At 45.0% G+C, this 22,965-nt stretch overlaps 1 protein-coding gene across 1 annotated transcript; it reads right to left on the minus strand.

The window, feature by feature from the left end:
- Positions 1-2,542: 2,542 nt before the first annotated feature.
- Positions 2,543-9,172, minus strand: LOC149275424 (class I histocompatibility antigen, F10 alpha chain-like). The gene is made up of 6 exons (XM_089504731.1): positions 9,127-9,172; positions 8,774-9,031; positions 6,423-6,701; positions 3,040-3,309; positions 2,836-2,946; positions 2,543-2,580 (listed from the first exon to the last, which is right to left on the minus strand). Exons 1-6 carry the CDS (start codon positions 9,170-9,172, stop codon positions 2,543-2,545), a joined length of 1,002 nt encoding a protein of 333 aa, XP_089360857.1.
- Between the last annotated feature and the right edge of the window lie 13,793 nt (positions 9,173-22,965).

The raw sequence follows: 22,965 nt of genomic DNA on the forward strand, positions 1-22,965 counted from the left end.
TGTGTTGAGGAGGAAAATTATCCAAAATAAAAGAGGGGGCCTTTATGTGTAAGGGCCCAAACTCCTTAACCTGGCCTCATACAGAATACAATGTAGATCAGGCACACGTAAGAAGGGTAATCATGCTAAAGACATGTACATGTCCACAAGTATACAAACCTTTGTGCACCTCTAATGTACCTGATTTGCAGGACTATAACTCCCATCATCCTTGTCATCTTCGTGGCTGGGGGTGATGGGAGTTTTGGGGGGCATGGATCTATTTAAAAAAATGAAACAGCTCAGCCACAAAGCAGTAGGCCGCGCACGCTGACAGAGCGGGGCTGCCGAGCGCTTAAGTGTGTAGCCCATAAAACTTGTCTGTAACTACAGAGCTCCCCCAAGGCGGACATATTGAGCTCCCTCAGTCTTTCCTCATCATTTTGATCCTGAAAACCGTTTCCTATTTTAGTCGCCCTCCTTCTGTTAATATCGTTCTGGGGATGGGGTCTCCACGACCGTCCCCGATACCCTGAAGTCTGACTTTGCTACTAATGCATCCGTCTATACACCCAGATGAGCAAGAATTGGGATCTCAACCCCCAACCCCGCACCACGTGCTTTGTTTCACTCAGATGTAAGTTTACATTAATAACAATATTACCGGCAGATATTAAAGACCTCGTTATCCCAAGATACACGTTAGCTTTATTTATCTATTCATTTACTTTTTCTTTTGCTATTAAAATTATTATTATATGAAACAAAGCCAAGTTCACAATTCTAACCAAATCAAATACTGAAAAAAGGTAGAACTTTTATATATATTTTATTGTAATCATTTTATTGCATGTTAAACAGATCTAAACATCACAAAAATAATTAATTACCCGCCAATCCTTAAGCTCTTAAAATAATTATTTCCGAGCCCCATCTCGTCTGTTGTCACCAATCACAGATCCCGTTTACCATCAGCCGATGGCTTACAGACCTCTGTATTGTTGAAGAGACGCGCCTTATCTTCGAGACCACCTGTAATATTTCTTTTATATAAAAAAAAAGGGTCCCCGAGGTCCCCCGCTAGTAAGAAGGGCCTCCTCTGAACAATCAACTACAACCTGTCTCTTGCCAACATACTGATGTAAGGCTTACTGGTCTGTAGTCGCCAGAACCCCCGGAATCCTCCATGTTTTACGCGTCTCAGTGCTTTCTGTCTGAGGTTCCTTCCCTTCTTCTCATTTACATATCCCTCATCAAACAGAGATTATTACAGCCCGAGACCCCCATATTCTACCCTTATTTATAGATAATGAGCCGAAAATATTACCGGGTATCTTATTGTAGCAAAGCAGTGAATCACCCACTAAAACTTATTGTATATGAACAAACCTGGGAACGTCTGGGCTCCGGCTACCCAGACCCTACTCTAGAGGGACGCGGCCAGGACTACCCTCTGACATCATAGGAAATATCCTTATTTAAAGGGGAAATGGGTGGGCCATGTCAAGACCCTGCGACCCGGAGGATTCGGGTGTTGACCCGGAGAGTTCCCAGGTATTTATATAAGAATATTTGCAAGTATAACGCAGATTATATGACTTTAAGCAATTCCCATAAAAGCTATTGATTTCTGTGAGTTATAAGAAGTGGACGCAGGGACTGGCACCAGGCGGGGGATTTTCTCCCGTCTCCTACACGGAATTCCCGGTACGGATCCCTTCTGTTTGCGGAGCTGCAAAGATAGAGAATACATTAATGTGTCGCCTTAAACTTACTTCACTTATTAACTTCCTTGATAATTTAAATATTAGTCAATAGGAGAGAGAAAGGAGAACAAACATGGAGGGTTTAGAAACTGAAACCAGTTTAAGGTGGTTTGTTTTATCGTCTCCCAGTAAAAAAGTACGCGATCCCCCATGTAATATAAATAAATCGTGAGACGGCGCTCGCAGATCAATCACACGGAACAGATTTTTTTATGTAGATCTGTAGAAAGTTCTCTGGAAAGCAGGTTCTGCGCCAACAGGATGACGCGTAACTAATAGGAGTAATAATGGAGCCGCTCTGCCCGGCTCGTGTTCTGGATGTCTGTATAGTTACACGGTTTATACTAGAAATATTTGGGCTCGGAGGTCTCTTTCTGCTCTGATTTTCCCAGAATCATCCTCATATGAAGACAAAAACCATCTTCCCGTTATCATTACGGACTTACATTTACGTCGTGGATGCGGCTGGAGACCCTTCTGACGCTTAAAAGAAAAAAAATATTTGTTATAAAAGGTGACGCCAATCTCCCCATCACTAATTAGATACCCAGCACAGGTATGTGGCGCGTGGCACTGCCCGTCTCCCTCCAACGGGGCTTTTAGACCCAATGCCCCCCCACCTGCCCCCGCAACCCATAACCCACCAGAGTTATCTGAAGACAGCTCAGACACGTGACCCCCGAGTGACACTTCCACCCACCGCCAGTACTCTGTATATTATAATATCACCCGCCAACCTCCGCTGCCAGCCATTATACCCGCGCACAGAAACGCCAACATAGCGGGAGGCGAAAGGATTACTTACTGCCAGTCGGGGTGTAAACGGGACGTTTTCCTGAAATAAAGGAGAAAAGAATATAATAAAGAGATTTAAAAATAATTAATACTGGGGTTACGTGGAAGGGATTCTGGGGCAAAGTATGAAAATTGGTGAAACTACATAGCAACCAGAGGAATAGCCAATCAGAAGTGTTATTTTATTGGTTGCTATGGTGATAAGGTGACATAACATTCCCCGTCATTTACAATCAGAATTATCAGTGATGTGAAGAAGCCTCTATAGAGTATTCAGAAGCAGTAATTTGCGAACCTCTCTTCTTCCATAATATAAACCCAACAGCAGCAGCGACAGCGACAGCGATCCCTGCAACGACTCCAATGACGATGTACACGGTGCTGCTGCTTCCGCCCTTCCTCGGATCTGAGTGACACAAGAGAGGAGATATCAGTCGGGGGCAATCTGAGAATGTGATGTAAGTGTTGGGGTAATTACCCCTCTCCTTGTGACACTCACCCCACATCACAATGAGTGGCTCTGCCAGGCTGCCGTGGTCCACGTGGCAGGAGTAACTGTCCCCCTCTTTTGGGGTCACTTCCACGGTGACCCTGATCTGGTAAGTGCCGTCGGTATTGGGGAGAACCTGTTTGGCCTCATCCGAGGGAATATCGATCTCGTTCCTCTTCCAATTCACGTCCACATCGCGGGGGTAAAACCCGTACACCTGGCAGTGAAGCTTTGTGGCCCCCTCTGAAGTCTGGGCTGAAACCTTCACCTCCGGGGCAACTGAGATCACAGAAAGGGTAAAATAACGGTTATTGGGTGTGACAGTCCATCCGTTTGTCCCAAACGTTGTTTTGGCCCCATTCCTGATCTCATGTATTGTACGTCTATCCCTGTGTGTTACCCCCTCAGCCAAACGAGTATATTCACCGACTTTCCCAAGGAATAAGGACTTACTGACCCTGCGGGCTCCCTGTGCTGGTCGGATTCAACCGATTTGAATCTTGATGAGATTATATCCCTAATCCCGCCGTGTGTTTCGTATAAATATCTGAGGCGTCCTCAATAAACTCCGTTCTGTTTGTACCCTACACTAAGTATCGGCTAGTGCCTGGGGGAATACGAAGGGTTAACCCCTTTCAGCGGCAAGGAAGTCCGAGTACCGGTCTCCGTCACAATGGGGTTGCAGTTTAGAAGATTTGCCCCATCCGGATGTGTGGCCCCTGCTAGTGCTTTATGCCCCTGCATCACCCCATGCGCGGTCAGCGCTTCCACTTCGGTTGGAGCCGATCCTGTAGAGTTTTATGTAAAGTTCTGGAGACCCCAAGTCTGGAAGAATCCGGAACATTCTGGAGAGAGGTCAAAAGAGGCGACTACAACGGGGAAAGATCTGCAGGATATAAATTCTCAAAATGACTAAAAGATCTGAATGCGTACAATCTGCCGGAGAGAGAGAAGGGAACAGCCTCCCAGCAGAAGAGGTAGAGGTTAAACCCTCTGCAACCAATGACATAACAGGTACGTCATGATAAATTTGCTCCTACAGGACTCATAACGTACCTGGTATGTAATTGGTTAAAAATGCCCCCCACCACTGTTGCTAATCTCTCCATGAATTCCCTAAATTCCCGGCTTTAATAAAATATATATATATCACTTTTCTAACTTGACCATAAGGGGTTATTATTTATATTTCCTTTTAGCTGATATGGTGTAGTCAGTGGGGGATTTGTTGGACAGGGTTAGGTAGGGGTTAAACACAATAAACAAAAACCTAAAAAAAACAACTTAAAATAAATGAAAATGACAGAAATCAGGTTAATGAATATATTTTGGTATCCGGCTGCGGATAATTTATATTCTCATAAATTCCAACTTTTATAATTTTTATGTATAATTAACAGCTTAAAAAATCCCTACTTTCCCCGAAATATTTATTTAATTCATTCGCTGGATGAGAAAGAGGGATCTTGGTTGGTATATGAGAGATAAACACAACGAGAACGCTGGCCAATGGGAGCCAGAACTAGTAATGGGAAGTTCGGATCATTAAAGTGAATCGGATCATTTCGATTCGTTCACTGAAATGATCCGATTCATGATCCGAATCTTCGGATCACTCAGTGTGACTCACAGGAGTTACTGTTTTCCAGTAACTCCGTGCAGGCACACTAACGATTGGCCCCGCCCCTTTCATTATGAATCCTCCCCCCTGCCTCCAGTGATGTCAATGAAGGCAGAGAGTCGTTCAAAGATTCGGATCTTACAGGGATCCGGATCACTGTAAGATCCGGATCACTGTAAGATCCGGATCATTGAACGACTCTCTGCCTTCATTGGCATTCTAATCATTCAGAGAATGTCACCATACTGTTATAAATAATACATTAATAATCACTGCCCCCAGGATTTACATTCCCCTTTACCTGCAACTGCACCTTAAGCTAACTTTATTAAATTAATTAAATTAACCCTCACCATTAAATTAACCCTAAACACCCCATCAACCATGACTGCCCTAAAATTAACCCTAAACACCCCATCAACCATGACTGCCCTAAAATTAACCCTAAACACCCCATCAACCATGACTGCCCCTAAAATTAACCTTTAACACCCCATTAAGCATAACTACCCCCAAATTAACCCTAAACACCCCATTAAGCATAACTGCCCCCAAATTAACCCTAAACACCCCATTAAGCATAACTGCCCGCAAATTAACCCTAAACACCTCATTAAGCATAACTGCCCCTAAATTAACACTAAAGACCCCATTAAGCATAACTGCCCCCAAATTAACCCTAAACACCTCATTAAGCATAACTGCCCCTAAATTAACCCTAAAGACCCCATTAAGCATAACTGCCCCTAAATTAACACTAAAGACCCCATCAACCATACCAATTTATTAGGTAATTTATCTGGAGTACATGCAATTAATTTAGGGGCAGTTATGGTTAATGGAGTATTTAGGGTTAATTTCAGGAGCCGTTATGGTTAATGGGGTCTTCAGGGTTAATTTCAGGGGCTGTTATGGTTAATGGGATCTTTACGGTTAATTTCAGGGGCAGTTATGGTTGATGGGGTATAAGGGTTAATTTTATGCTGAGAACTGAGGGTTAATTTAATTAATTTAATAAAGTTAACTGTAGGTGCACTTATAGGTAAAGGGGGGCAAACTTAGGGGAATCTAAATCCTGGGGGCAGTTTGAACATTATTAATGTATTTATTTATAAAAGTATGGTATCAGTAATATTCTCTGTAAGATCCGGATCCCTGTAAGATTCGAATCATTTGAATCTTCAGATCATTCGAATCTTCGGATCATTCGACTCTTTGAACGACTCTCTGACTCTATGAGTCATCGTTCCTGTGTGAATGAATGAGCTGTAACCTGACCCCAGAGTCTGTGTCTGAGTGCTCTGCAGATAACTCACAGCTCTAGGATCAGGTTACAGCTGAATGATTCACAGACTGAACCGCTACAAATGAATCGTTCAGTCAACTGAACCGATTCATCCGGATCACTAAAAAGAACCGGATCAAATGAACGATTCGTTCATGATCCGGACATCACTAGCCAGAATGCTGCGCTGTCTAACTCCGCCTACTTTACTCCTTTTTTTGTCCCAGGACACCTGGAGCAAAAGTTGCCAAAATCAGGACTGTTCTTCACAAAGCAGGAGAGTTGGGAGTCATGCAGAAGATAAACAGTTAATCACAAATCCAAGAGAGGCTGGTGGGACCCGGTATGGAGAATGAAATTATAAACCAGATGAAGCCCCCAGGAGCCGTTACCCCCCCAGCTCCCCCATCTGTGATCCAGCTCCTCCCACCCCCGCGCTCCAGCTCCTCCCACCCCCGCGCTCCAGCTCCTCCCCCCCGCTCTCACCTCTCCGCTCCAGCTCCTCCCGTCCGTTCTCGATGTATTTCTTCAGCCATTCTATACACTCGATCTCCAGGTAATTCTTCTTTCTCTCTCCCACTCGCTCCTCCGGGCCGTTCCATCTCTGTGCGGTGATCACCGCCTCGGCAACGACCGGAACATAAACCCAGCGCTCGGTGTCCAGGACGAGGAAATCCCCCCCGTCATATCCGTGCTGATCGTACCCCCCGGTGCTGCCGTCATCCCTCAGCTCACAGCCGTACATCAGCTGCACAGAATGGACACCTGCAAAGAGCGGCACTCATTACACCCGGCTGAGTGTGAGTGACGTGGGGGTCACACCCCGGGGCCCCAGTATACAGACCCTCGCTGTACTGGGAGCAGAGCCGGTTACTGGGGGGACTGAGGAGCCTGTTTTGCCGGTTATTATATCATGTTTCCGGTAATAAGTAATGTCATCCGTATGATGTCATAAAGATGGTTTCTCGGGGCTATTATTCATTATACTGTATTGGGCTCCATCTCTATCAGCCCTTCATACAGCAGCCAATCAGAGCATCGGACAATAAAGGGTTAAAGTTCATTCCTTCCCCTCCGGTTTATAAACCCCTCGGATGGGAATGCTGGGAGTTACTGTCATGGTGGATACAGTGCGGGGAGCTGCGGTCGTAGTGGATACAGTGCGGGGAGCTGCTGTCGCAGTGGATACAGCGCTGGGAGTTACTGTTGTGGTAGTGGATACAGTGCTGGGAGTTACTGTTGTGGTAGTGAATACAGTGCTGGGAGTTACTGTTGTGGTAGTGAATACAGTGCTGGGAGTTACCGTTGTTGTAGGGAATACAGTACTGGGAGTTACTGTTGTGGTAGTTGATACAGCGCTGGGAGTTACTGTTGTAGTAGTGGATACAGCGCTGGGAGTTACTGTTGTGGTAGTGGATACATTCCGGGGGGGGAGGGGGTTGTTACTGTTGTGGTAGTGGATACAGTGCTGGGAGTTGCTGCTGTGGCAGTGAATACAGTGCTGGAAGTTACTTTTGTGGTAGTGAATACAGTGCTGGGAGTTACTGTTGTGGTAGTGAATACAGTGCGGGGAGTTACTGTTGTGGTAGTGAATACAGTGCTGGGAGTTACTGTTGTGGTAGTGGATACAGTGCTGGGAGTTACTGTTGTGGTAGTGGATACAGCGCTGGGAGTTACTGTTGTAGTAGTGGATACAGCGCTGGGAGTTACTGTTGTGGTAGCGGATACAGTGCTGGAAGTTACTGTTGTGGTAGTGGATACAGTGCTGGAAGTTACTGTTGTGGTAGTGGATACAGCGGTGGGAGTTGCTGTTGGTGTAGTGGATACAGCGCTAGGAGTTACTGTTGTGGTAGTGGATACAGTGCCACGAGTTACTGTTGCAGTGGATACAGCACTAGTAGTTAATGTTGCAGTAGTGGATTCAGTGCTGGGAGTTACTGTTGTGGTAGTGGATACAGTGCGGGGAGTTGTTGCTGTGGTAGTGGATACAGTGCTGGGAGTTGTTGCTGTGGTAGTGGATACAGTGCTGGGAGTTGCTGTTGTGGTAGTGGATACAGTGCTGGGAGTTACTGTTGTAGTAGTGGATACAGCGCTGGGAGTTACTGTTGTGGTAGTGGATACATTCCGGGGGGGGAGGGGGTTGTTACTGTTGTGGTAGTGGATACAGTGCTGGGAGTTGCTGCTGTGGCAGTGAATACAGTGCTGGAAGTTACTTTTGTGGTAGTGAATACAGTGCTGGGAGTTACTGTTGTGGTAGTGAATACAGTGCTGGGAGTTACTGTTGTGGTAGTGAATACAGTGCTGGGAGTTACTGTTGTGGTAGTGGATACAGTGCTGGGAGTTACTGTTGTGGTAGTGGATACAGCGCTGGGAGTTACTGTTGTGGTAGTGGATACAGCGCTGGGAGTTACTGTTGTGGTAGCGGATACAGTGCTGGAAGTTACTGTTGTGGTAGTGGATACAGTGCTGGAAGTTACTGTTGTGGTAGTGGATACAGCGCTGGGAGTTGCTGTTGGTGTAGTGGATACAGCGCTAGGAGTTACTGTTGTGGTAGTGGATACAGCGCCACGAGTTACTGTTGCAGTGGATACAGCACTAGTAGTTAATGTTGCAGTAGTGGATTCAGTGCTGGGAGTTACTGTTGTGGTAGTGGATACAGTGCGGGGAGTTGTTGCTGTGGTAGTGGATACAGTGCTGGGAGTTGTTGCTGTGGTAGTGGATACAGTGCTGGGAGTTGCTGCTGTGGTAGCGGATACAGTGCAGGGAGTTGTTACTGTGGTAGTGGATACAGTGCGGGGAGCTGCCTTTGTGGTAGTTGATACAGTGCTGGGTCTCACCTCCGGTGTGGTTGAAGCGGCTCATTAATGTCCTCACACCGTGTTTAAATACAGCCTCGCTTCCTTTGCCGTTCTGTGTCTCTCTCTCCCAGTATTCCGGTCCCGCTTTCTCCATCCACCGAGCGACAGGGACAGCCCGGCCGCGGTCACTGTTATAATTATCTATCTGGATCCCGTCCACATACCCGACTGAAACGAACTCCGGCAGTCCGTGTCCCGGAGCCGAGACCGTGGTGTAATAATACTGGAGAGAGTGACCTGAGACAGACAGACACGTCAGAGACAGACTGACCCGCAGAGCTCACACTCTATACACATTCTGTATGCCGCGGACCCCTCCCCATTATACTCACCACAATACACCCCGGACACCCCCACAATGAGCAGCAGGGGCCACATCTTTACCCCCCTGTATGCGGACATATCGGGGCCCCGGAACGAGAATAACACAGACTGATCCCTAACTACCAGCCCGAGTCAACGGGAAATCCCATGTGAGTCAAAAGCTCGGCACTGATTGGCTGCAGCAGGAACTCAGACCAATAGGAAATTAGATCCTCTGCGCATCAACAGTTACCGGGCAGAGGGAAGCGCTGAAGGTTGTGAGAGCCAGAAAGTGAAAGTGAAAGTCCGCTTATTTCCGGCGGGGCTGTTATTAATATTCTGGATTTTAAACCCAGGTTTATTGGAGTGACGTCATCAGCCATATTACTGACCAGCGCAGGGAAAGCGTGTCCTGCGAAGGTTGTGTGTGTGTGGGGGGTATTAGGTGAGGTTAGAGGCGTGCATACCTTCCAAGTGTCCCATCTTTTGTAGGCCAGCCCTGACTTTCGGAAGAAGGGGGTGTATAAGTGAGCGTGAATGTTTATGTATAAGTGTTTGTTAACATGAATCTGTGTGTGAAAGCATTTGTATGCACGAGCATGTATGTGTAAATATTTGTGTGTGTGCATGTACGTGTAAGTGGTGTAAGATGGAGTGTGTGTTAGCATGAGTGTGTTTATGTGTCAGCATGAATGTGTATGAATGTAAGTGGTGTGAGGGAGTGTTTGTGAGTATGAGTAAGTGTATGCGTGTTAGCATGTGTTTGTGTAAGTGTGTTTACGTTTGTGTGCCAGAGTGTATGTTGCAAGGCGCACAGATGGCACAGACAAGTTTTTTGGGGGCAATGATGACACAAGCAGAGTGTTTGGGGTTAAGATGGGTCTGATGAGCTGCTTGGGGGCAAAGGTGGCTCTCACAAGCTGTTTGATGGCATTGTGGGAAATCTCCCCGTTCCTGGCGCTCCTCTATAGGGTAATATAACTATGGCTGGGAAGGGCGACCAGATCAGCCACAGGAGCTCTGCTGCCACATGGAGCTCTGCTGAGTGCTGCTACTGGGGAGGAATAAACTGATAAAATTCAATAAAAAAGAAAAAAAAAATGATGTCCCTAGAGGGCCAAAGACATGACACCAGTCCCACGGTACTGCAATTGCGGTAACCACAGGGTATGTGTGACATAAGTGATGCCTGTAAACACCATCTGTGTCCCCGTTCTCTGCATCCCTCCTTGAGCTGGAGAGAGCCAGAAAACAGCAGTTCCCTGGGATGCTACGTTGGAGAAACCAGCCAGCAATTAAATGGCAGAATGAACATGCGCAGACATTCCATTAAACACCACTAAGAAAATTCCTACTGCACCCCTGTGGGACACCATTTCACCCAACATGACCATTCAATCAGGGACCTAAAAATCAAAGTGCTGAAAGGGGACTTCAGTAACACCAAAGAAAGACAAACTTTTGAAGTCAGAATGAATCAACAGCAAGAATAGAGGGCTCAGTGCCGATTTGGGCTTCCTGTCCCACTATGCAGGTTTTACAGAACCCCCCACCTGCTATATGTACTGTATTTTTAAGTGCACCATGTTCTTCTATATTTACCTGTATATATGACGACATGTGTGGACATATACATTCCCACCCCTATATTCATCCCCCTTATCAGATCTGGGCAGTAAGCCCCCCTCCCCTGCCACGCAACATTGAATTCTGTGAGTCCTTTTGCTCAGAAATGTTTAAAACTTGAGAAAGGGAGAAGAGCTCCCGAAAGCTCGACATTCCAAAATTCTGTTAGTCCAATAAAAAAAGTATTATCACAGGATACTTATTCCATCTGTTATTTGATATTCACACCACTGGACTAACACAGCTACAACCTATACTCTATATATTTTAATAAATATGTTGTAGTTGGTGAGGAACACACGTTTAGGGATAGGTTTAGCATTAGGTGGTGTTAAAACATTTGTTTTAAAAAAAAAAAGAAAATTTGAAAATAATGTAGAAATATTGTGCGTTTTCCAAATCAGGGCAGGTTAAAATAATGTGTTTTGGTATTTTTCGCATTTATACCAGCTGTAGATAATTTATATACCCGTAAAACTGTGAATATGTTTTCTTTAAATCCCAATTTTTAAAATGTTATTCATAAGAATTTAGGTCTTACATTTATGAATGGTTTTTTTTTTAATGCCAAATTATATATCGTATATATTAAAAGATGAAAACCGCTCTGGTCCACAAAGGGGTTAAACCAGGAAACAAACGATTTCTTTTTAGCGTCAGGCTCTGTGGCGACACCTGGTGGATAAAGCTGCTAAATGCACGGCTGTGAATCTAAACACACACACACCTCTCTCCTCTCTCTTTTCTTTCTCTCTCTCTCTCTCTCTCTCGTCTCATTCCAGGCCGATGTATTGGCCCAGATTGAGGTTGCCCGGGATTTAAAATGCCATTACGGGACTGTCATGGACGATACAGGACATGTGGTCACCCTAATACAGACCCCATAGTACATGGCATGAATTATATATATATATATATATATATATATATAAATATAGAGCAGAGAACCTGATAGGGGAGATTTTCGTCTGAACGGGGACCTTGATGACCAAACCTGTAATTAGATACCTGTTTACTCAGGATATAAATTAATCTGTGACAAGATGAACACCTAAGGCCAAAAAACAAAAATTCTCGTAGTAGGAGGAGATATAAACTGTACTCTAGATCCTCGGTAACTTTATAAATTGTCATTATAAAAATAATTTAAGTTTCTATCAGCAAAACTTTCTGTTGAAAGATGTGAACAAGATATAGGATGTTTAACCTCATTAGATGGATTTTTAAAAATTATTAATAAAAAAAATACAATATATACAGTGTTGGTTGAAATAATGGTCGAATTCTCCTCAGAAAGAGTTTCCTTTAATTAGATCATGCGCATAATCGAGACAAGGCACACAACACACAAAAGTCGAAGCGTTGTCTCCTTACATGTTTGAATTACATGGTTTATATAGCATCTTATCTACTTCTAATAGCATGCATTATTATGATTGGTTACTTTTCAAGCAAGTTACACCTCTTTAAGCTGCATAATTAAGAATGGCCTAGACTTGACCCTTTGCACATATATATAGAACAACATAGAGTAGACGTGTTGGCGGGAACTCGTCCATATATCATTGACTAGGCATTCCCTGCTTTCTTATGTCTTTGTCAGGAATAATATTTACGATCACATAAGCTTTCTTCTAACATACAGCAATTCATACATATGATCTGGCTGTGCCCAGGGCCGCACTGGCGGTGAAGAGGTAGCCCTGGCCCTTTAAGACCAGCGGCCACCTGATGACACACGTGTGGCCGACATCTAGACGTGTGCGGCGGCATGTTATGTGTTTTATGCTCATGCAGCCGGGTCTATCAGCCCGTGTGCCAGATGACCAGTGCGGGGCTGTAGGTGGCCAGTTAACCCCTGAAGGACTAAGGCTGATGTTTCTGTTTTCACACTTAACTATTTAGTTTAACCACACCAATTATATATTGTATTTCCCAATGTTTTAGGACAAGTAGACCCTGTGTATATGTATGTATATATAGTTATTTATCATTATCTAGTACAGAAAAAATAAAAAAAACTGGCTATATATAGCCAGGTGAAATCAGCAAAAACAAAACAAAGTATAGATTTTGAGACCACCGCTGCACACCTGGTACTTTTATTTATTTTGGGAGTTATGAGGCTAAATATGAAAGACGTGCGTCACTGTTTCCAAACTAGTTGGCTTTTTTTTTTTATTAACTCTTTCAATGCTAGTGACTGAAGAAACCTGTGATCGTATCATAAGCACATGGCTTAGTCCCTGACATTTCCTATGCCTGCAGGGTTAAGCATAGACAGTCGCTCCTAAGGGAGCAATCACAGCCTGGAGAAGCCTCTGGTCTGTCTGGACTTTTGGACATCGCAGTTGGTGAAGGTTGTGGGGAAGTAATATTATATATTAAAAAGTTGGCAGAGTTCCCAGACTTATTCTTGGAACTTTGCCAGCTCAATAGTAATTTATAAGAAGCCAATTAAAGAGCTGGCTAAGTTCCAAGAAGTCTGATAATTTGGCCAACTCACAACCATAATGTTTCTGGGAGTCTATTATTCTCAGAAGTGAAACAGAATGTCAGTATTGAGAGGGTTAAACGTGCCTGCTGTGGTTTATTTTTACTTGTGTGTGTTTTATCGTTTCTCTGAAATAAGCAAGAGCTTTTAGTGCTCATATGCAGTGCACACATTGAATCGCTGTCAGGGCAGGGTATCAATGGTTCGAAAGGAGCATTAAACGTATGACTGCTGTTTAGTCCGGTCACCCACCCGCCGAACAGCCGTGCGGTGCTAGTTGGTAGGTATGGGGCTGTGCCGTCCCTGCATAATAATCACTGGACTGGCGATCATGCGGCGGCCCTGGCACTTTAAGGCCAGCTGTCTCCTGATAACCCAGGTGCGGCTGGCGACTGGATCTGCACGGCCACGATCTACGTGACATAGCGACTTGCGACGACTGCGTTTCTTCATGAGTTGGAAATTTGCTCTGAAGTCGTCAGCCCCCCAGGGTGCATTTTCTCTTTTAAGTGAATTAGCATCGCAGTAGTGATGTCCGGATCATGAACGAATCTGATCCGAATCTTTTTAGTGATCCGGATGAATCGGTTCAGTTGACTGAATGATTCATTTGTAGCGGTTCAGTCTGTGAATCATTCAGCTGTAACCTGATCCTAGAGCTGTGAGTCATCTGCAGAGCACTCAGACACAGACTCTGGGGTCAGGTTACAGCTCATTCATTCACAGAGGAACGATGACTCATAGAGTCAGAGAGTCGTTCAATGATTCGAATGATTCAGAGAATATCACCATACTTTTATAAATAAATACATTAATAATCACTGCCCCCAGAATTTACATTCCCCTTTACCTGCAACTGCACCTTAAATTAAGTTAACTTTATTAAATTAATAAAATTAACCCTCAGCATTAAATTAACCCATAACAACCCATCAACCATGACTGCCCCTAAAATTAACCCTAAACACCCCATTAAGCATAACTGCCCCTAAATTAACCCCAAACACCCCATCAACCATAACTGCCCCTAAATTAACCCTAAACACTCCATTAAGCATAACTGCCCCTAAATTAACCCTGAAGACCCCATTAAGCATAACTGCCCCGGATCCCTGTAAGATTCGGATCTTTGAATGACTCTCTGCCTTCATTAACATGACTCAAGTAGGCAGGAGGGTTCATTGACTAATGAAAGGGGCAGGGCCAATCACTAGTGCAGCTGCACAGAGGTAGTGGAAACCAGTAACTCCTGTGAACAATTTTCAGCAAACAAGTTGAAACAATCCAAAGTAAAAAGCTTGTTAAGCACAGGACAGGAAGGAGGTCAACATTTGGACATACCCTTTCACTTAGGGCGAGCCCCTACTGGACCCTGCTTATGAGCCAGTATGAGCTTGTGATTTTTTTTTATTTTTTTTATATTTTTTTTGTCCTGGACTGCCCTTGTTGTAGGGACTAGCTGGTATAGTAATTGAGATTTTTGTAATAGTGCATTAGGGCATACAAGCTCTTTGCATAAACGAATGAACAATTTTGGATGCATGTTACAGCCTTCAAAGCGTTCATTGGTGAAAACCCATTGGTATCACCCTAAAAGTTTGATATTAACTCATCGAGGACAGCCAGCTGCTTTTGGTGCTATGTGCATCCCCATACATACTGTATGTGCCATATAATCTGTAATAACACCACATATAGAGGTTTTTATTGTCACCCTTGCCAAAAGTGTTGGCGTTGTAGTTAAAGGATTGAACCTTTGGAGGAAAGTGTAAAATGGCGGACCTGCTGAGTTTAGTAGACTAGGGGCATTCAATTAATACTTTCTTTAGGTGGAACAGCACCTTTAACAGGTTAGCATCATTTAATGAATAATATCCTGAAAATAAAGACACCTTTTTATGAGAGTTTTGGTAAATATCCCATTTAAATTGAATCACAATAGCTTTGTGACTTTGGACGGCCATCGTTGATATCCGGAAAGTCTAAAGCTAAGTCTTTATTTTCACCATTAAACCTTTTGCCAGTTTGCTCATAAGTTTTAAATACCCCGCCGAGGGTTCCGTGGTTTGCAAACATCACTTTATAATTAGCCCCGAAGGGTTCGTCTACCATTAAATCCCACGTGGAATTTAAAGTCGACAATAACTTTAATTACCCGCGATGTTGCAAAATAGAACGGCGTGCGATCGGCGCTTGGAGAGTGTGCGTGTGGATCGCTTTTAATTGGAAAGTATAATAATTGGCAGAGGGGTTTGGGTGCCGAATTCTACGGTGGATTCGGTAAATGTATCTCTTATTAACTCCTTTGATGACTTCAACTGTGTTTTAAAGCCAAACATTTTCTGTAATTCCCTATAAGCTGCCGCAAAGTATCAGCAAATAGAAAAAAAATGAACCGATAGATTAGATTGTCTTATAATAAAATAATCAGTAGCATAATAGAGTAAAATGTTAATTATCACCGGATATAATTATCATTATAGTATGGAAATGAATACTGATAATTATTATCTTAGTGGTAGAGGTTAATACTGTGATTCTATTTATTTATTTTTGAATAATGTCTTCCGTGTGTGAATAATGGTTAAAAGCAAGCCCTAAGTAACAAAATATATCATATATATTAGACTTGTGCATTTGTCTTCGAGCAAACATGAAAACTGTAACCCAGTGGTGGGAGTTTACTAAAGTAAAGCTGCGCTCTTTCTTTCAGGCTAAAGGAAGACTCCAGGCGTGTGAGAGGAAGAGGAAATTCAGACGCTGCAACGCAAGCTGCAGTCCCTGTTGGACCTCCAAGAATGCGGATGGGACGTGGACAAGGAGCTGGAGGAGACCAAGGAGGGCCTGAAAAGGCACTTTGAGGAGGAATCCAAGCAAATCGTCTTCCGTTCCAAGGTGGAGAACCTGGAGAAGGGTGAGAAATGCAATTCTTTCTTTTTCAGGAAGCTCCACTCCGCCCACACGCCCCTGACGGAAATGAGAGACAGCGAAGGTGTGGTACGACAGGGGAAGGAGGAGGTCCAGAAAGTGGTCGTCGACTACTACCGAGATCTCTACTCCCCCAAAGACACAGACCCGGAGGCTGCTGAACGGTTCCTGTCAGGTATCACTAACACCATTGATCCCGCAGCCCGCGCAGCCATGGACGCCCCCTTGACGCTGGAGGAGCTGCACTCTGCCGCCAAATCCTTCAGGAAGGGCAGGACACCGGGCAGTGACGGCCTCCCAGCCGAGTTGTACACAACGCTGTGGGACCTCATCGGCCCGGACCTCCTCGACCTGTACGATGAGATGGTGGTGGAGGGCAGGATGCCCCCCACGCTGAGAGAGGGAATGATCACGATCCTGTACAAGCGGAAGGGGGAGAGATGCGACCTGAAAAATTGGCGTCCCATCTGTCTCCTGAACGTGGACTACAAGATCCTCGCCAAGGTACTAGCCACCAGGTTGAAGAAAGTCATCGGGCAGATCGTCCACCCCGACCAGACCTGCGGCATCCCAGGACGCCGGATCGCGGACAGCCTGGCCCTCATCAGGATCTACTACATCAAGGACCGCAACGTCCGTGCCGCTCTGGTCACCCTAGACCAAGAGAAGGCATTTGATCGACTGTCTCATGGTTTTATGGGTCAGGTACTGCGGAGGTTTGGGCTGGGGGAGATGTTCTGCTCTTACGCTAACCTGATGTACCTTGATATCCGCAGCTCGGTGCTGGTGAACGGCTGGAAGACTGACCCCTTCCTGGTCCTCTCTGGGGTCAGGCAAGGCTGCCCTCTCTCACCTCTTCTTTTTGTCTGTTGTATAGAGCTCTTCGCCGAGTGCATAAGACGGAATCCAGAGATCAGAGGGATCACCGCGCCGGGCAGAGACAAGAAGGAGATAAAGTGCTCGCTCTACATGGATGACGTGACCATCTTCTGCGCGGATCGCCGGTCGGTGAGAGCGCTCGTCCAGACGTGCGAGCACTTCAGCCGAGCTTCAGGCGCAAAGGTCAACTGCGGGAAGTCGGAGACCATGCTGTTCGTGCAGTGGGACCTGACTTCTGAGCCGATCCCGTTTCCCGTCAAAACCGACTTCCTAAAGATCCTGGGAGTCTGGTTCGGCAGAGACGGCGCGGCCCTGAAAAGCTGGGAGGAGAGACTCAACAAAGTAAAGCAGAAATTTGGGCTGTGGAGCCTCAGAGACCTCACCATCGAAGGGAAAGTGCTGGTGCTGCGCAACGAGATTCTTCCCGTGCTGCAGTACGTGGCTCAGGCCTGGCCCTTGCTGGTCACCATTCACCGAGCCATAAACCGAGCAGTTTTCCACTTCATCTGGGGCTCCAAAATGGACAGAGTAAAGCGCGCAGTGATGTACAAGGAACCCGGCAAGGGAGGCAAAGGAGTGCCTGACATCCCTACCATGTTGAGGACCTTCTTTGTGTGCAACTGCGTGCGCAGGACTCTCAGAGACGTAGCGAAAGGCTCTGCTGGAAACTCCATGTCTCGCTTCTTCCTGCTGCCCCTGTGGAGGCAGCTCAAGTGGGAAAAGTGGGACAGCTCCGTCCCTTACAATTGGACCATGCCCTGGTTCTACTCGGATGTGGGCAAATTTGTAAGGGAGCACCAACTGGAGGGAGTTAAACCAGATTTGTGGTTACCCCGTGTGATCCACAAGTTCATCAGAGCCAAAGACACTATCGAGAACATCCCAGGGCTCCCCGACGCCACAGCCAAGACTGTCTGGGCTAACGTGTCGTCGAGCAGGCTAACCAACAGGCATAAAGACATGGCATGGATGGCCATTCAGGGAGGCCTCCCCCTAAGGACATTTATGCATGCCAGGGGGCTGTGCAGATATAGACACACTACCACAGTGCATTGTGGAGGAGGAGACTTCCCTTCACTTGTTCTTGCACAGGCTTTGTTCAGAGCCCTGGAGCTGGATCTCAAAGACTCTATCGAGAGAAAGTACCTGTCTTACCATTCGGTACTTTACGGACTTTTTCCAGGAACACGCACGGAGAGCGCCATTGAGGATGCTTGGCGTCTCATGTGCTGTGTAAAGGACGCTCTATGGTTTGCCAGGAAGCGCCTGGTGCTGAGGAGGGAGCAGGTCACAGTCCGTGACTGCCGCAGGCTTATCCACAGCCTGCTGAGAGACTACTCTCTCAAGGACAGTCTAGAGGCTGAAGACTAGCCCCATTCTCCTCGGCACCCTCCCCCCCCCCATTTCCCCAGGTTATGTTCCACCAAGTGCTAACCATATGCGCCATGTCTGGGAATGTAATTGTACACTGCTTCTACTGAGCTTTCCGTAACTGAAGTCATACTGTAACGTGTATTGCCCTGCGCTGCGTCGCAGTACTGCTTATCGTCTACCTGTACCGATAATACCGATTTATGTACTCCTGCTAAAACAGGTTGATGTCTGTTTTATCATAACCAGTTTGTATAATAAACTTAAATACAAAAAAAAATTGAATTCACGGCTTGAAAATTCACGGTTTGACCCCCACTATTCTTCGGCACACGAATTTGTCACTACGTTTTGGACACTGTTTTTCTTTTTAAAAGGCAGTGAAGCCCGGACTTTGCTGGAGGAGGATTGGGAGCCTTCTGGCCCCTTCCTCTCTTCAAGAAGGCCAGCAAGGAGTCTCACTCTTCGGGGTGAGACTCAAGATCCGACCCTCCCATGGAGGGGGGGATGGAATTTGTCCGAGTTCTCCGTGAGGGAACTCAGTATCGTAGTCTGGCTTCTGCTGCCTTGTGCACAAAATGCGGCACCAAATGAGCACGCACCTCGGGCTTCCAAAAAAACCCAAACGGTTGTGTTGTAGATAATGCTTCTACTACCCTCTTAATTATAAGTGGTAGGGTTTTCAATCACTTTTACCTACTGTGACTTTTGCGATTGGTTCTTTACATTATAGCTGAGTGTTATTTCTCCAGTGTTGTCACATGAAAAGATGTAGTCTTTACAAAAATGTGAGGGGTGTGCTCACTTTTGTGAGATACTATAAATATATATATATATGAAAATGTATAATAATAGTAATATCTTTTTTTGTGGATTGGGCAGATGAGAAATAGGGAAATAATAGTAAAGAAAGACAGCGCAAAAACACAAAAATTAAGTCCTTAAGGGGCTAAACTGGTTTCAGTGGTTTTCAGCATTATAACAGCAACCTGAGCCTAATCAAGAGTATTGAAAGAGCCAGGAAAGGTGAAAGGGCACTAGACCACCGGAATTTGTTTATACTGCCAAGCAGTCACTCTCAGAGCACCCCCTGCAGGATGAGGATAGGAGGTCACACTGACATCACAAAACAAATACTATTTTTAATGGGGATGTCAGCTGGGAACGGGGTATCAAACACTGCTCCTTTAGCCCAGCGACACAGAATCTTCCTTTAGAATCTCTGAGCAAAACCCAGGGCAGTTTCCTATTCCACAATGCACTGTGGGTAATGTCTATATCTGCATATATGTCTATCTTCTGACATGCATAAATAGGGGGAGGCCTCCCTGAATGGCCATCCATGCAATGTCTTTATGCCTCAGACTGTCTGAGAGTCATGGGAGCTGGAGTATTAACTAACCCTAGCTGCAATACATAAAATAAAACTACCTTCTGTCTGCAGCCTGCAAACTGTGTCTCTGCCCAGGCGGGGACTCTGTGTCTGTGAAGAAGCAGCTAGCAGAGTGAAGGGGAGGAGAGCAGACCAAACCACTCTGACAGCAGAGGGGTATAGAGTATTAAATAATAGCTCCCTCCCCTGCTGCTGCTCTAGTGAGCCTCTATGAATTTCCTGGTTGGGGGGGTTCCCCCTTTTGCCCCCTTCCCCCCGTTGCCCATGGCTGTCAAAAACAAATATAGCTTAAAAAAAAAAAAATTAAATTAAATCTACTTTTTTGTTTGTAAATATTTTATGCAGTCCAACCAATATGGAGGATGCGTCTATCTTAACCCTTACACAGCCATGAGCTACTGAGACCAGTCTGGTTGGTTAATGAGCAGATGCTGCCGCATCTCATTAGCAGAACGTGGTTACAGCCAGCGTTTTAACCTTGTAACTGCTAGTAACCCTGTTACAAAGTATCTGTCACTCATCCTTAATATCCCACTGGAGTTTTGCTCTTTTGTATATAACTAGAACCTGCTCCAGCCCGGTAATCCAGAGCAAGTCATTAGGATACGCGGACAGGAAGACGTTTATCCAGGTAACGCGCCGCAGGCGGTCTCATGTGCTTTAAACTTCCTTATAAAGAATAGAGTTACAATCCTGCGTAACGACTATAAAACATCGTAATTACTTTAATTTGTTTGCCTACAGCTTTATATCTCAAACAGAGAATTGTTTGTAGGACGAAAATATCAGGAAAGACTAAAAGATCTCAATCTGTCCGGCTTGGGGGAGAGAAGGGAGAGAAGGGGATGGGAGAGAGATTTAAATACATAAAAGGAATTTAATAAAGGACGGGAGGGGAGTTTATTTCAAAGAAGGAGAAAAGTTACAACAAGAGACCAGAATCTAACACTAGAGGGGTCAGAGACTGAGATGGAATGGAAGGAAGTTTTACTTTACTTTACTTAGAGGGTGGTGGATAAGTGGAACAGCCTCCCAGCAGAAGTGGTAGAGGGTAATACAGTGAGGGTATTAAACATGCATGGGATAGGCATACGGCTCTTGAATTTAAGACGAGACCAACGACTGATTAATCCTTTATATAATGAACTAGATTGGATGAACGGTTTGTATCCGCTGTCCAAAAAAATCTATGTTTCTGTATACACTGTCTCCTGTCTATATATATAATACTATAGATAATAGAACATTTACAATATATCTATTGTGTATATATATATATAGTAATTAAGACATTGTACTAAATATTGCTACTAGTCATACTTTATCATGTTAATATGGAATGGAATTTTCTAAGTTTTTAAATAAAAGTTTGTATATTGTTTTTGCAGTTTTCGGAATTTACCACAAAATATATGTTTCTGAATCTCGCTCGTCTCCAATCAGCCCACAAAACAGTATGTTTTAGAAGGTCTGCGTTCGCCTGACGTCCACTCACTTTATATACGCAGCTATATGAAAATATCCCGTTTTACTACTTGTATTTTTTTTGTATAATTTTTATTTAGGGTGGGGGGGAGAATTAAAAAAAAATAAAAAATAAATTGTCTATTTCACCGCAGGGGAGCGAGCGTTATGTCACCGGTTTCCTATTCTTAGGTTTTCTCCTCTCTTACGATCAGCGATTTAACGATAGGAATGAGAGAATTTCATTGGAGGAAGTTAAGATGACTGCTCCGTGGTATAGACATAAGGTGGGTTTCGTTACTAATATCCGTTTTTCCCAATTTTTTTCTTAACAGCATTATACAATTTTTTTTTTAATATAATAAGCTGTAAAATGAAGGATTTGGGGAAATGGCAGATGTGTGTTAAATCCATTAACAAAACCCAGTATATTCTCACTACTAAAATCATATATTTTTTCTACTCTACCAGTTTACATGTATGCATTATACACACCAACGTTCAAAGGTTTGGGGTCACTCGGCTGTTTTCATGGAAAACAAGGGAATTTCTGGCTGTAACATAATTGCAAATTTTAAGCTTAAACTTGGATCAGCGAACACAACGTGCCATTGGAACACAGGAGTGATGGGAGTGATAAAGGGCCATTGGCACACAGGAGTGATGGGAGTGATAAAGGGCCATTGGAACACAGGAGTGATGGGAGTGATAAAGGGCCATTGGGACACAGGAGTGATGGGAGTGATAAAGGGCCATTGGAACACAGGAGTGATGGGAGTGATGGGAGTGATAAAGGGCCATTGGAACACAGGAGTGATGGGAGTGATAAAGGGCCATTGGCACACAGGAGTGATGGGAGTGATAAAGGGCCATTGGAACACAGGAGTGATGGGAGTGATAAAGGGCCATTGGGACACAGGAGTGATGGGAGTGATAAAGGGCCATTGGAACACAGGAGTGATGGGAGTGATGGGAGTGATAAAGGGCCATTGGAACACAGGAGTGATGGGAGTGATAAAGGGCCATTGGCACACAGGAGTGATGGGAGTGATAAAGGGCCATTGGAGCACAGGAGTGATGGGAGTGATAAAGGGCCATTGGAACACAGGAGTGATGGGAGTGATAAAGGGCCATTGGGACACAGGAGTGATGGGAGTGATAATGGGCCATTGTTACACAGGAGTGATGGGAGTGATAAAGGGCCATTGGAGCACAGGAGTGATGGGAGTGATAAAGGGCCATTGGGACACAGGAGTGATGGGAGTGATAAAGGGCCATTGGGACACAGGAGTGATGGGAGTGATAAAGGGCCATTAGAACACAGGAGTGATGGGAGTGATAAAGGGCCATTGGAGCACAGGAGTGATGGGAGTGATAAAGGGCCATTGGGACACAGGAGTGATGGGAGTGATAAAGGGCCATTAGAACACAGGAGTGATGGGAGTGATAAAGGGCCATTGGGACACAGGAGTGATGGGAGTGATAAAGGGCCGCTGGGACACAGGAGTGATGGGAGTGATAAAGGGCCATTGGAACACAGGAGTGATGGGAGTGATAAAGGGCCATTGGAACACGGGAGTGATGGGAGTGATAAAGGGCCATTGGGACACAGGAGTGATGGGAGTGATAATGGGCCATTGTTACACAGGAGTGATGGGAGTGATAAAGGACCTCTGTAGCCTTTGAAGAGATTGCATTAAAAATCAGCCGTTT

Source organism: Sceloporus occidentalis, unplaced genomic scaffold (genome assembly GCF_023333645.1).
Source record: "Sceloporus occidentalis isolate IW3139 unplaced genomic scaffold, rSceOcc1.0.p SCAF_288, whole genome shotgun sequence".
NCBI classification, from domain to species: domain Eukaryota; kingdom Metazoa; phylum Chordata; class Lepidosauria; order Squamata; family Phrynosomatidae; genus Sceloporus; species Sceloporus occidentalis.